Genomic DNA, 14,639 nt, shown 5'->3' with positions numbered 1-14,639 from the left:
AAATCCTCGAGATCATTATCATTAAAACCTAATATGTCCTCATCCCTGAGATCATGATCCATTTCATCGGGTGTAAGTCCTTGATCCACACTGTCGGTATGGAGGGCCCGATCCATCTCTCCCTCGTTAAGGCCTTCTTCGCCATGTTTGTTCCAACATGTATAATTCTCTTTAAATCCAGGCATGACCAAGTGTGCATGGATATTGTCTAGTTTTGGGAACTTCTTTTCATATCCGCCAAGGCAGCACTCATGAAATGCTTCACCCCTCTCAGGTACTCCAGACAAGTTCGGGTCTCGAGATACATCCAACTTCTGTCCGTTATCTACAATTAATGTAAAACCATTCATTCTTCATTAACAATGACCTTAATTTTGTGGTTAAGCACGCGATTAAAAATTCTCAACAAATACACTAGATCTGTGGCATCTCGCGGTAGATCGGACAAACCTAGTACAAAATCTAACATAAATACAACTCACTTGTACTAAGATTTTGGATAAAGATGCAAAATGACCGATTACAACTCAAAGCACAACAAATCTACCAAATAGGGATTAGAGGAGAAGGAAAGGGGGAGATACAAATCTTCAAAGACATAGCACCAATTCAAACTTCAAATTAACAAAATATTAGAGAGTCTCTAGTGGAACCGAAGAAAATCGCTAGAACTAAGCGCGCGGTACTGTTGACAACTGTTCGGTCAGCACAGTGGCTGACCAGCTCTTATAACAAATCTTATTACTTCTCATAAGTGACGGGTCATATTACGACCCGTCACTTATTACTGGCCTAGGGAGACCCGTCACCTATGCCAAGTCATAAGTGACGGGTCGTACCATAACCCGTCACCTATGACTGGTGCGGGGAGACCCGTCATTTATGACCAGGTTATAGGTGACGGGTTTATTCATTACCCGTCACTTATGTCATAGGTGACGGGTAATATTATGACCTGTCACCTATTACATGTTATAAGTGACGGGTATATACCCGGTTCCGACCAGAGGCGATATAAGTGACGGGTAGTGTAATAACTCGTCACTAAATTGTGTCTCCTTTGTCCGTTTTTCACGTAGTGTAGGCGGAAATCTGCCTAGGCGGTCCTAGGCGCGATTAAGCGCGTGTAGGCGGATATGGTTGCACGGGCTGGGCGCGCTGGGCGGCCGCCTAGGCGCGGGGAACACCGCGTCGAGCTTGTAGCGACGGGTATATAAGACGACTGGGCGTGCCCTAGCTTTTTTCTCCGCTCCTTTCCTCCTGCATGTGGGTCGCTCCTTTCTCCGATTCGACATCTCCTGGTGGCCGGCGCTGGTTTCTCCTCTCCCGCTAGCCAAATCAACATCATTTTATGTTTGAATGTGTCGTATATTTGCTTGCTTGTGATTTGTGCATTGTGAGTTGTGACTTGTAAGAACTAAGAACTGAGAAGTGGTGCTGCTATTATATATTTATATTTAGTTATCAGTTATTGATAATTGATATTGTGATGTCAGTCGTATTGTCAAAATGTCAATAAAATGTAGTGCTGCTGTTATGAGTTTTCTTCATTTTTAATTAACTTTGTCATGTGCAGGACACTGGGACAAAATGGATATGGAGGAAGATGGATCATGGTCATGGATGTATGGTATGTCAATATCTCTTATTTAATTTAACAAGGCAAATTTACTATACTAAACATGCCATTACATGAAAATTGAATATTTACATGCATAATATAGTAACTTGCTAGGAAAGAACCACCGCCTAGGGCCCACTGCTTTTTAAACATTGATTGTACTTTTGAAGATGGTGGCACTATTACTTTCCCTGGTAACAGTGCTATTTCCAGTCATATAAATGTCTAATAATCCAATTTGAGTTGGGTTGTTCATGAGGTAGTGATTTAACAGTTGCTTCCTTCAGGCAGGCATGTGAAAATGAAGTAGCATAAGAGCATTGGAGGACTCCTGCTGTTTCTTCTTTCCTACGCTGCCCGTGAATCGTCCACCTCCTGACCATTGCTTGCGCTGTGGTGGAGTTGCAATGTTGCTCATATTGCTCCTGCAAAAGCTTCAGCCTGGCAAAATATCAGATATGGTAAGGAGCTAGTATGATGATTTGATGCTCAGATAATATTACTAAGTTCCTTTATTCTCATTGGAAGCTGTTTCAACTACATGGTTGCATATTAGCTGTACGTGTCATTTTGCCTTGCTCATTATAATCTATGTTCTTAACTTCCATGTCTTACTATCTTCTTTTGCATACTGTTGCGTAGCTATAATTTTTCTCCTCTAATGAAATAGTAAGCATGACTGCAACCATTCTTAATCTGTGTATGAAAAGGGCAACAAAAGGCTTATTACCACAATTTTGAATCATAACGCTGTCAAAATTAGTTTAATATATTTTCACCTCTCTCCACATAGATGTTTCCTACACTTGCAGACATGTGTCAGCAAAGAGCAAACTCAAACTGATTAACTTTGTTGAAAGCCTAAAGTGTTTGTTTCCTTTTCCCCACTGTTATAGCTCTACACATGATCTTAATTATGCGCATCTGCATTATGCTTTGAGGTGCTGCGAATTACTGTTGATGGGGGATTCAGAATCTTCAGAAAAAGTAATTGCAATGCATAAGTTTCTTATGTAGGATAATAAGCATTTACAGAAGCAGGTAACCTTATCTTTTTTTTTTCTAGATTGACCTTAGAAAGAGTAAACTGGAGCAAAGAAAAAAATTGCTTTACTTCAACCTTCATGAGTTCTTTAATTAGTTTAGAGATATATAACCATGTGTACAGAATTTATTGTTTACTTAATTACAGTACCCAAACAACTGAAATCCCTTCTTTAAGATAACTGATTTTGCAGAATTGAAGTCATATAAGACTTTAGTAATGGATTGATTTCCCTGTTATTAAAAGGAAATGATTTAGCGAACAATAAAATATGCAGAATCGACATGATCTCAAACTGCATTGTACACTGCTACCTCAAAGTACTTTGTGTGACATTAACTTGTGTTTTCAAAAAAGCTATTACTAACCAAACTCTATATCCTGTGGTTACTGTGCTTAAAATGATTTCCATGATTTCCCTTGTGTTCAAAAGTTAACACTTGGAAAACTAAAGCTTTTGATCCTGCTCAAAATTCTTAATTCTCCATAACTTGGCTGTTATAATTCTACCATTTGTTTCCAGCTCTCAATTTTTCGTTCTGTGTCAATTTTGCACAGCCTATACCAGGTGGGAGCAAGCTGTGAGAAGATTGTAGTGGGTTAAGATTTCAAACAAGACCAATCGTATACAGTGGCAATGCTGAGCATGGGTCGACTAATGTAGATGTCGGTGTAAAAGGCGGTCAAAAGCGCTGGTTTACAATTGCTCACACTCCAAATTAATTATACACTAGTCTGATTGGCGCGTACGCCGCGTCTATTTTTATTTTGCTGTGTAGAGCACGACAAAAGAAGACTAAAAAATTAAGTTCACAAATTTTGTACATTTCAATATTTACTTATAAAATTATTAATGTTAAACACATTAAGTTAGTTATAGAGAAAACAATAGTACTTTTATGCATGCACATAGTTTTAACATGTAGGTAAAAGTAATACTAACTAAAAAAATTTGTTTCATATTTTTTTGAGTTTTAGATATTTTTCTTTGCATTTTAGATTTTTTTCAGCTGATTTATTAATGTAACTAATATTCATTTTGATATTTTTCTAACTTTTTTTAAAAAAAAATTACATATATATGTATATATATACATGTATATATACGTATATATAGGTATACATATATACATATATATACGTGTATGTATGTATATATATACATACATGTACTTACTTGGGCCTACTGCTACAGTAGCAGAGCCCTGGAGGGTGTCATTCCTTCCACCGTTAGAATATAGATATTGATTAGGACATCCTATTGTGCCAATTGCTCATATCCTGGCCCACTGGTACCTCTATTATCCTCACACCTTGATGAGTACATCAATTTTTCAGATATAGCGTCTGCTACATAATCTTTCAAACATGGCCGATTTAGATTTTGGAAAAAAAACCTTTTATTCAGAAACAAAATGGTGATTGCAATATACCTGTGTTATCCGGACTCGCGTGTCCGATTTTTTTTTTTACCACGTAGACACATATCGCCGTGTTGATTCGCTTTGGACACACACGGTGATTTCTGTTAGGCTTATATCCAATGATGTTAGATCATGTCCCAACAAAACATTTGAAAACGAAGATAAAAATCACCATTTCGTATCGGCGACGGGCCACACGGCAACTATTATTGTAACAAGAGTAGAATTCTAAATCATTAGCACCTGATAAATCATTTGAGCACGACAACTATAGTGAAAACAGGCTCCCTTTGCATTTCCTCAATTCAAAATTATTGTTCTTCTGTACAGACCTTATGTTCATCCATACTGTTGTAAAACTTTTCAGGATGAAATCTACATGATCAGGATTAAATTTCTGTACAATATGGATGTAAACTTTGCTATCATCTTAGTCTACTTAATTACCTACGTGTCTATATGATCTATGTATGGTTCAATTACCTATGTGTCTGTATGATCTAGGTATGACTAATCTAAGACATGAAGAACTACTTGATCACTGCGATAAATCAATTGTTCAAGACCATGGCTATCGAATGAGGGTCAACCGTCATTGAGTCACATCACCATCAAAACGTGAGCCGTCGGATCAAGCCAGCAAGGAAGGAGAACCGTTGGATCTGGACTTCGCGAGCCTTCCCAGAGCACGCCCGTCCACCCGATGAGTGTCCCGATTCTTCTCCTCCTTCCTCGAGTTCTTCGCCCCCCTCGGCCACATCTACTCCTTCGCCCCCGCCCCCGCCCCGAGTTTCTTTGTTGATTTTCATATTGTCTTTGATTTTGTGGTATTTTAATTGGACAAAGAGAAGCATGATATCTCAGTGGAGAAGAGAGACTAGGATTGCGTCGAGTGAAAAGAAAAATGTATCTTTACTCAGTTAGTTGAAATTGATTGACTGCATTACCTGCAGATATTTCTCTTCTGGTGACAACCTGACAATTGACCATGTTATTCCAATTTCGCGTGGTGCTAAATGGGAATGGGAAAATTTGGTATGCTAATGACAATTGATATTCGTGCTCCTCTATACATCTCATTTTAATTGTTCTGCCTCTGAATGGTGTCACCGTGCTTACACTGCTGTTGCCACCATAAATCCATAAAGCCTGTATGTCCCTAAAAATTTCAACATGCAAGACATACTTAAGCTTTTCTAAATGTCTGATTAATTCTGTCCTCTTATTTTGTTATGAAGTCCTGAGGGACTAAGCCCTTCGATTGAATTTACAGTTTTTGTTTTTCTCTTGAAATAGACACCATCGTTAAAACATTTTACAATTAGCTACAAACAATGCTCAGATTAACAATGCTCTTGAAATAGACACCATAATTTTCTTTTTGTCTCCTAATTCTTCATTAAAATTTCCTACTCTATGAACTGTTCCCAGTAAAATCTGTTGTATACATCTCACAACTGGTACTAAACCTTTGGCTTTCTCTGCTATTATATCTTTCTGACCGTGAACTTGCTGATTTGTTACAACTTACTATCTGATTATTAATCAAACTGATACCATATTAGTTTATAATGATGCCTTTTCAATATTACTTGCACAATGGAAAGGCGGAAGTGCATAAATGATTCGTTGTCTACTTTGTGTAATTTTTAATATATCCTACCATGTATTTTTTAAAGTATGCTTTATTCACTAGCTGTAATATCATCAACTACGCATAATATCACCTCGACATTATACTTCCATACTCTTTAAATGTATGCTTTTTTTAGTATTTCCTTTATATAGTATTTTAAATCTATGCTAATACGAAGCTCATTCGGCGACGGGCCACGCGACGCGCTAATTACTCAACAGATGTATAAAAAAGGTATCGATTTTACAAAAGGAATCAATTTGAAAAGAGCAAGCTTTGCATAGACATCATGAAGAAAGATGGATATACCGATAGAAATAGAAGCATGAATCAGCAGAAATGTGATCTGTTCCTGCATTAATGCTGTAACTCCATATTTTTCTTATTTTGGATTATTCGACCTCTTATTGATTGAAGTAACACAAGCTGCTTATACGCCCCATGTCCAGAACTCCAAATATTCCATTATTTCTGTAATAGTTCTGTTATGACATAGCGCTTGCTGTTTGCTTTGAATCTCTTCACCTCTCTGCTGTGACCACAACATTGTCTCAACATCTATATCTATTATCAGGTAAGTTAATGATAGATTACAAATTTAATGACAGTGGATGACTGCTTCAATATCATATCTTGATTTGCAATTGTAATCTAGGTGGAATTTGATGGATGGATTTGTTTTCCCTGCATTTAATTATTTAATATGATAAGCTATAATGGAGTTTTTATTTATGCAAGGAGCTCACCGTCTTGACCTGTGTTTCTGGTTCACAAACTGTCATAACATGCACAACCATTTCTGGTTGTCGATATGAGGTGAATAATTCGTCCCCAGCTTGTTTCTTTTCCCTGTGCTAGATGGCCGTTGTATTTCATCTTCCTCTGAAAAATGGCAATGAGATGAATTTGTATCTGAGTGATAGATTATTATTCTAAACGTTTATGTACTTCATAGAATTTAGCTTTCATTCCATGATAGATAATTAGCTATGAACAAAGTCAACCTTATGTTCTTGCAGCCTCTGTATGCATTGAACATGTGCCCTCTTGGTCTGAATTTAGACTTGGCTATAACACTGGTTTACCTGTTTAGACTAGCACTTGATCGAGATAAATAGTATCTCTGAATTGCTCTTGGTCTCATGGTCTGTTGGTCCATCTTTTTTTTTTTGAGACTGTCTGCTCGTCCATCTAGTCACATCCCGAAAACGTTAATCACGTAATTAAGCATGTATAATCATCATAGCACTAGGTTTGTACGTATTTGTTTATAAAATCTAGTTAAGCATGTTACAAATACCTTAGAGATGTTTTAGAATACCTTGGCGAAACCTCAAATACTTTGGAAAAGGAAAAGAATAGAAAAAGGATGGAGAGGGGAGTAGGTTAGAGTTTTTAGCACAAAACCTTTCTCGCGGTCTGACCGTAAAATGTACAGCCATGTGGGTCTGACCGTAAAATGTACAGCCATGTGGGTTTGCCACGTGTGTTTCCCGCTGTTTGACCGACCCTTCCCGTGGTCTGACCACCAGAACACAGAAGCGGCACTCAAAATGATCGACCGGTCTCTCTCCTTCTATATCTCTTTCACTTGCCTCACACTCCCTCTCTTCCCTCAAACCCTAGAGAGAGAAGGTGTGATCCGTTTGTCGCGTTCGAAGGTTGGAGATCGACAGCAAGTACTCCCCCAAGCCTCTCGAAGGACTTCCTCAAGTTCTTCCCCCTCTTTTCCCCGCCGAAAAGGGTTTCCTCGCCGTTTCTCCCACCGCGAGCTTCATCACCCTTCGGAAGCCCGATCCAGGAATCAAGGAAGGGTATGTTTTGAGTCACAATATTGCCACCCAAACCCTGCCTTCTTCATTCCGTATCGATGCACTCGGTGCTAAATTGCAAGCCAATTGGTTCGTCCCTTTGGCTAAGATTCTCATTGAGGGAGTTCAGTTTTCTGCAAATTTGATCCTCCTTGGTATTAGAGGAGTAGATGTTATATTAGGAATGAATTGGTTAACCCAATATGGGGCTCGTATTGATTGTGCCAAGAGGGTGGTTTCTCTCAATAATCCAAGTGGTGTGCCAATTTCTCTTCACATTGGAGAGAGTGGTCCCCACTTATATGCCTTGATGAGTGTCGCAGCCACAGACCTCCTAGATATTCCTGTGGTCTGTGAGTTTCCTGATGTCTTTCCATAAGAACTGCTAGGAATACCACCCGACCGAGCAGTGGAGTTCTCTATTGAGGTTATGCCCGGTACGACCTCGATTTCGAAGAGATCTTATAAGATGCCTCCAAATGAGTTAGTGGAGTTGAAGAAACAGATTCAGGAGTTGCTCTCAAAGGGTTTCATTCGTCCGAGCTCCTCACCTTAGGGATGCTTGGCGCTCTTTGTGAAGAAGGACCAAACTCTTCGGATGTGTGTTGATTAATGTCTATTGAATGAGGTCACCGTCAAGAACAAGTATCCAATTCCTCGGATTGATACTCTGTTTGATCAATTGATCGGTGCCCGGGTTTTTTCTAATATTGATTTGAGGTTGGGCTATCACCAAATAAAGGTCCGACCAGAGGATATTCCAAAGACGGTCTTCTCTATCCGTTACGGGCTTTATGAGTTCACCGTCATGTTTTTCGGATTGACTAATGCACCGGCGTTGTTCATGTATCTGATGAACACAGTCTTCATGGAGGAACTCGACAAGTTTGTCGTGGTTTTCATCGACGACATTCTTATATACTCCAAGACTGAAGCGGAACATTCTGAGCGTCTCCGTGTTGTTCTTGGCCGACTTTGAGATCACAAACTCTATGCCAAGTTCAGTAAGTGCGAGTTCTAGCTCAAAGAAGTCGCTTTTCTTGGTCATGTATTGTCGGAGAACAGAGTTGATGTTGACCTGAGTAAGGTGCAGGAAGTTCTAAATTGGGTTCAACTCAAGAATGTCACCGACATCCGGAGTTTTTGTTAGACTCGCGGGTTATTACCGCCGGTTCATCAAGAACTTCTCTAAGATTGCCTAGCCAATGACTGAGCTATTGAAGCAAGGAAGTGTGTTCGAGTGGTCGAGTGAATGTGAGTCAGCTTTTCAAACTTTGAAGAAACTGCTCACGACCGTTCGCGTTCTTGCTCAACCCGAAGTGGACAAGGGTTTTGACGTATATTGCGATGCTTCTCGCATAGGTCTCGGATGTGTCCTCATGCAAGAAGGCTGAGTTGTCGCATATGCTTCACGCCAATTGAAGCGTCATGAAGAGAACTACCCAACTCATGACTTAGAGTTGGCGGCAGTTGTGCACGCTCTGAAGATCTGGTGCCATTATCTGTTGGGCAATCTGTGCTGTATCTATACGGATCACAAGAGTCTCAAGTATATTTTCACTCAAGCTGATTTGAACATGAGACAGATAAGATGGCTTGAGTTGATCAAGGATTATGAGCTGGAAGTGCATTATTATCCTGGCAAGGCAAATGTGGTCGCCGATGCACTGAGTTGAAAGGCTCGATGCAATTGTCTTATGGTCAGGCCCGGAAATGCCACATTTTGTGATGATTTTCGGAGATTTGGACTTGAAATGGTCCCAGAGGGATTTTTTGCAAACTTGGAGATCAAAGAAGCTCAGAAGGATGATAAGGGCATGGCCCGAATCCGAGAGAAAATGAAGGAAGGCAAGGCTGTTTGTTTATATGAAGATGATCAGGGTGTCCTATGGTTTGGGGAGAGGCTAGTTGTTCCGAAGGTTGAGGCACTGAGAAAGAAGATTCTTGATGAAGCTCATGATTCTTTGCTATCCATCCATCTAGGGAGTACCAAGATGTACTAAGACCTTAAGCCAAGATTCTGTTGGACTCGCATGAAAGGAGAAATCGCTCGATATGTTGTCGAGTGTGATATCTGCCAGAGAGTAAAGGTCGATCATCTTAAGCCGGTTGGTATGCTCCAATCATTGCCCTTTCCCTCCTGGAAGTGAGAGGATATTGATATGGATTTTATTACCGGATTGCCGAAGACCTCTCAAGGTTATGACTCGATTTGGGTCATTGTGGACCGACTCACAAAGTCAGCACATTTCCTCCCGGTGAAGACTCGATACAGTGCCAAAGATTATACCGAGTTGTATCTCACTCAAATTGTTTGCCTTCATGGGATTTCGAAGAAGATCATCTCCGATCGAGGCACTCGGTTCACTTCTCATTTCTAGAGGAACCTTCATGAAGCCATGGGAATCTAGCTCTTCCATAGCACCGTCTACCACCCTTAAACCGATGGTCAAACCGAGAGAGTGAATCAGATTCTAGAAGACATGTTGCGAGCTTGTGCTCTCACATATGAGAAGAGGTGGGAAATTTGCTTGCCATTCGTCGAATTCTCCTACAACAACATCTATCGGTCGAGCATTGAAACATTGTCGTTTGGAGCTCTCTATGGCTGAAGATGCCGAATGTCGTTGAATTGGTCCAAATCCGGTGAAAGGGCTTTTCTAGGCCCGGATTTGGTCAAAAAGGTAGAAGAACATGTTCTGGCTATTCGCAAGTGTCTCCTCACGGCTTAGTCCCGACATAAGAGCTATGCGGACCACTGGTGACGAGAACTTGTGTTTGATATTGGGGACCTTGTATATCTCAAGGTGTCGCCTCTCAAAGGGGTTCGACGCTTTCAAGTCCGAGGGAAGTTGGTGCCTCGCTATGTAGGGTCTTTCCAAATCCTTGCTCGGCGTGGAGAGGTGACCTATCAATTGGAGCTACCTCTGTCCCTCTCCGCTATCCACAATGTGTTTCATGTCTCGCAACTGAAGAAATACCTTTGAGTTCCAACCGAAATCATTGGGGTTGCAAATCAAGAATTGCAACCGGATCTCTCATATTGCGAGCGACCAATTCGAATCTTGGATGAAGTGAAGTGCAAAACCCGATGTCAGTCTATCAAGTTCATCAAAGTCTAATGGAGCAACCACATCGATGACGAAGCAACTTGGAAGCGTGAGGATAAAATCTTCTCCGAGTATCCCGAACTTTTTGAGAACTTATAAATATCATTGTAATTTTGCATAATTGGAGCATCTCACATGTCTATAATCATCATCATGTTGAATGGAAAGTTTGTTCCCAAAGAATTGCACTTAGAAACCTTTCGAACCAGGAGAACCAACTCTTGGCGGTCTGACCTCTGTGGGTTTGCCGATCTGACCACCAGAGACGTTTAGAACCTAAAAACTCTCTGTATAGATTTCGGTCTAACTGCCGTCCTTGCGGTCTGACCGCCCGCTCATATGAAGGCCCAATGGCTATCATTTCATTCCGTCAATGAATTTCGACAAAATTCTTTCCCATCTCATCGTTATCACCTTCTTCCTAAATTTGCTGAATCTCGGGACGAGATTCTAGGTTTGTCACATCCCGAAAACATTAATCACGTAATTAAGCATGTATTATCATCATGGCACTAGGTTGGTACGTATTTGTTTATAAAATCTAGTTAAGCATGTTACAAATACCTAATACCTTAGAGATAGTTTAGAGTACCTTGGCGAAGCTCCAAATACTTTGGAAAAGGAAAAGAATAGAAAAAGGATGAAGAGGGGAATATGTTAGAGTTTTTAGCACCAAACCCTTCTCGCGGTCTGACCGGGCTCACCTGTGATCTGATCGCCAGGTGTAAAGTCACGTGGGTTTGCGATGTGTGTTTCCTGCGGTCTGATCGACCTTCCCCGCGTTATGACCGCCAGAACACAGAGGCGTCACTTAAAAAGGATCGATCGGTCTCTCTCCCTCTCTATCTCTTTCACTTGTCTCTCACACTCCCCCTCTTCCCTCAAACCCTAGAGAGAGAAGGTGTGATCCGTTCGTCGCGTTCGAAGGCCGGAGATCGACAGCAAGTACTCCCCCAAGCCTCCTGAAGGACTTCCTCAAGTTCTTCCCCCCCTTTTCCCTGCCGAAAAGGGTTTCCTCGCAGTTTCTCCCACCGCGAGCTTCATCACTCTCCGGAAGCCCGATCCAGGAATCGGAGCTTCCCCAGATTTTACCTATCCGCTAGTAAGTTCACCTACATCGAGGTAAACATCCCCATGCCATCTTTCCGTCGTTTCCTAGCTCGAGTCTCCCACCATTTTGATTTGGACTGGAAAACCCTAGGAAAGCTAGATCTAGATCTCATTTTTGGGGGTTTTACGCGTCCGGACCGTGCATGTCGTCCGAATGACCACATAAAATGTTCCCCTAGCATTGTGGAGTACTTTGGTGCCCTTCGTCGCTGAAGGTTTCGCCGGAGTCCTTGCCGGCGACCCCGCAAAGGTGCTGCCAGCAGGGTTTGATGGTCTGACTGCTACTAGGGTCGGTCTGACCGCCAGTAGGTCGGTTCAAAGTATTAGTCAGCCCCATAGTCAAAGTTAGACCGTCATTCGGGCCGGTCTAACCATTGGTCGGCGGTCTGACCGCCACCATGCCTTCGGTCTGACTGCCAGATGTCGAAACCTTCTACACGCCGACGGTCTGACCGTCACTTCAACGCCGGTCTAACCACCAGCCACTTAAAAGCTATATGCACTTTGGTTGTCTTATCCGGGGTTTCAAACTTCGGAACCCCAATCATTTGGCCGTCTCTTGCAAATGTTTTCGAAATACGGCATTCCATTACTATGAAGCATGCATCTTTTGCACATTTTTCCATCGTTCTTTTGTTTATGCAATACATTCTTGTTTCGTTTAGAGTGCTTTGCGCCGACGGTCTAAGCGAGTGAAGGCGACGTCAATCTACCTGAGTTCTGTGAGTGTTGCGTCGGGAGTATCAGGCAACCGCCGGAGCAACAAGGCAAGCATCTAAACATATTGCACCCTTTGGTTTGAATTGAATAGAGTCTAAATTGATAAGTTGTCGTTTATGGATGTTGCATGTTTAGCGAGTCGATGTCTCTTATATCAGTAGAACCTATGTTGAGTGCATTACTTCTACTTTGAGTTATTGATTATCCATATCCTTATCGTCTTGATAACATTGTTGATGTCTAACTTAAGAGTTGTTCGAAATGCTTAGCAATGCATAGGTCCTCAGTAGAAGTCGAGCGATGGTTCAACCATTGTTCGCGAGCTTAGGGCTTATTTATTATTCATAATTACAATGACAATGATGAGGGATCTATGAGATGTGAGAATAAGGCGAGATGTGGGCGGTGCTAGGGGTAGGTCGGGAGTAGAACCCGAATACCAAAGACCGTTTGCATCTTTTAAGCACCGTTCGTTGGTGCCGTTGGCTTTAGAACTTTTCATACAACCACATATTCGGATAATGGACGAATGAGCCAAGTATCATACGCTTGCCATGCGTCCCTTTGACGCGTAAGACAAATAAAGGAGAAGCAAGGTGGCGGGGAGCCGAAGGTGTCTGGGACACGCTCGCGGTAACCCTGGTGCTATAGGGGTATGTGCAAGTGGATAGTTTCGGATATGAGAAAGGTTGTCTCGGGGGCCAAGAGGATGGACCCATGTCGTGTGGGTAAAGTTGTACCCCCTGCAGGGTGTAAAAATAATTCGAATTGCCGCGCTCTCGATCATGAGTATGCTTCTGTCCATCCGCATCGTCGTAGAGTTTTCGAATCTGGGAATACGGCATGGTATGTTGGGTTTTGGTGGTTGAGGATTATTGATTATATGAGATGTTTCTTTTTCATTTATGTGCAAGTTGATATTGCAGGCTAGATGTGCTTTAGTTATGTATAGATGCTCACATATAGATGTTAGGTTGCTTACGCATATGAATTTACTTAATCTTATGGTCTATTCCTTGCTAATGACTCAATGCATAATCTTTGGAGTCGGGTTATTTATATGTACTAATTATAGATTAAGTCTTGCGAGTACCTTTGTACTCACGTTGCTCTTTCAAGTTCTATCGGTGAGGAGGAGTTCGTGTTTTGCTACTTTACGCCCGTCGATGTAGGTGGTGGGAATGGGTAGTGCAAACTATTCGTGTGGCGAGGCTTTTGGGTGGAGCTTAAGGGTATATGACTTCATCTAGCTTTTGGTGTTGATAGGGATAATCTTCCGCTGCGTAGTTTCTAGTTTTGGTTAGGAGGTGTTCTGTCATTTATCCTCCTAGCTTCCTTTTAATGTAAATCATTGTTAATGGTTGAATGCTTAAGAACTTGTAATATAATTCAATTACTTGTTCATTAGCTTTGTTGTGATGTTATATATTAGAAATGTATGTGTTTCGATCTTGGGCATAAAACATGTGCCGGAACTATCGAGATTGATTCTAGTTAATTGTTGTGGATGTGATTATATTAATGATTATTCCTGATGATTAATTAGAATACAGTTTAGATGGTTTTTCACATCTAGCAAGAATGATTTACACTGCCTTTCCCAATTTCCACCTCCATATGTTTAATAACATTGTTTATAGTTGTTCATTCTATTTGTAGCTTGCAGCTTTGGAGTGTTCCGACTTCTCGATAGCTAGGCTTATGTTCCGACTTCTCGATAGCTAGGCCTATGTTCAGAGATGGTCAGCTCGAAAAATATGAGATAATAAGGCCCCAGGTCACATCAAACCGACAACAGATGGTCCACCGCTCAACCCTGTGAGGCTGAAATCTTGAAACTGAAGGACATCTTTTTTACATTTGCTTCTCCAAAGGAATTGGGAATGGTTAAAAGATGATCTGTATGTTTACTAATGTACTGCTTTGCGAGAACACAATGGCAAAGTGAATGTGCTGAAGCTTGTTTTATGGAACTAACAACTTGATTGAACAAAATTAACGCAGATTGTAAGCGTGTACTTTTTGTACCTGCTTCTTTAATCGAGTATTGTTCTTGGTTTACTTTGTCTAATCAGACATTTTGTCCATCTTTCGTATGCTTCACATGCTCTTATTAAACTCGTCTTAATCCAGGTTTGTATGATAATGTATCCAAAAAAATA

The 14,639-nt window shown here is 41.1% G+C and overlaps 1 protein-coding gene across 1 annotated transcript; it reads left to right on the top strand.

Annotated features, from left to right (window-relative positions):
- Positions 1–2,581: 2,581 nt before the first annotated feature.
- On the top strand, positions 2,582–14,538 carry LOC133903229 (uncharacterized). Its single transcript, XM_062344541.1, has 5 exons — positions 2,582–2,608; positions 5,015–5,125; positions 6,465–6,542; positions 12,423–12,524; positions 14,137–14,538. Exons 1-5 carry the CDS (start codon positions 2,582–2,584, stop codon positions 14,200–14,202), a joined length of 384 nt encoding a protein of 127 aa, XP_062200525.1. The 3' UTR covers positions 14,203–14,538.
- Positions 14,539–14,639: the final 101 nt, after the last annotated feature.

Source organism: Phragmites australis, chromosome 21 (assembly GCF_958298935.1).
Source record: "Phragmites australis chromosome 21, lpPhrAust1.1, whole genome shotgun sequence".
NCBI lineage: Eukaryota > Viridiplantae > Streptophyta > Magnoliopsida > Poales > Poaceae > Phragmites > Phragmites australis.
Note: the sequence above shows the minus strand (reverse complement) of the source record. Positions and strands in the feature narration are given on the sequence as shown.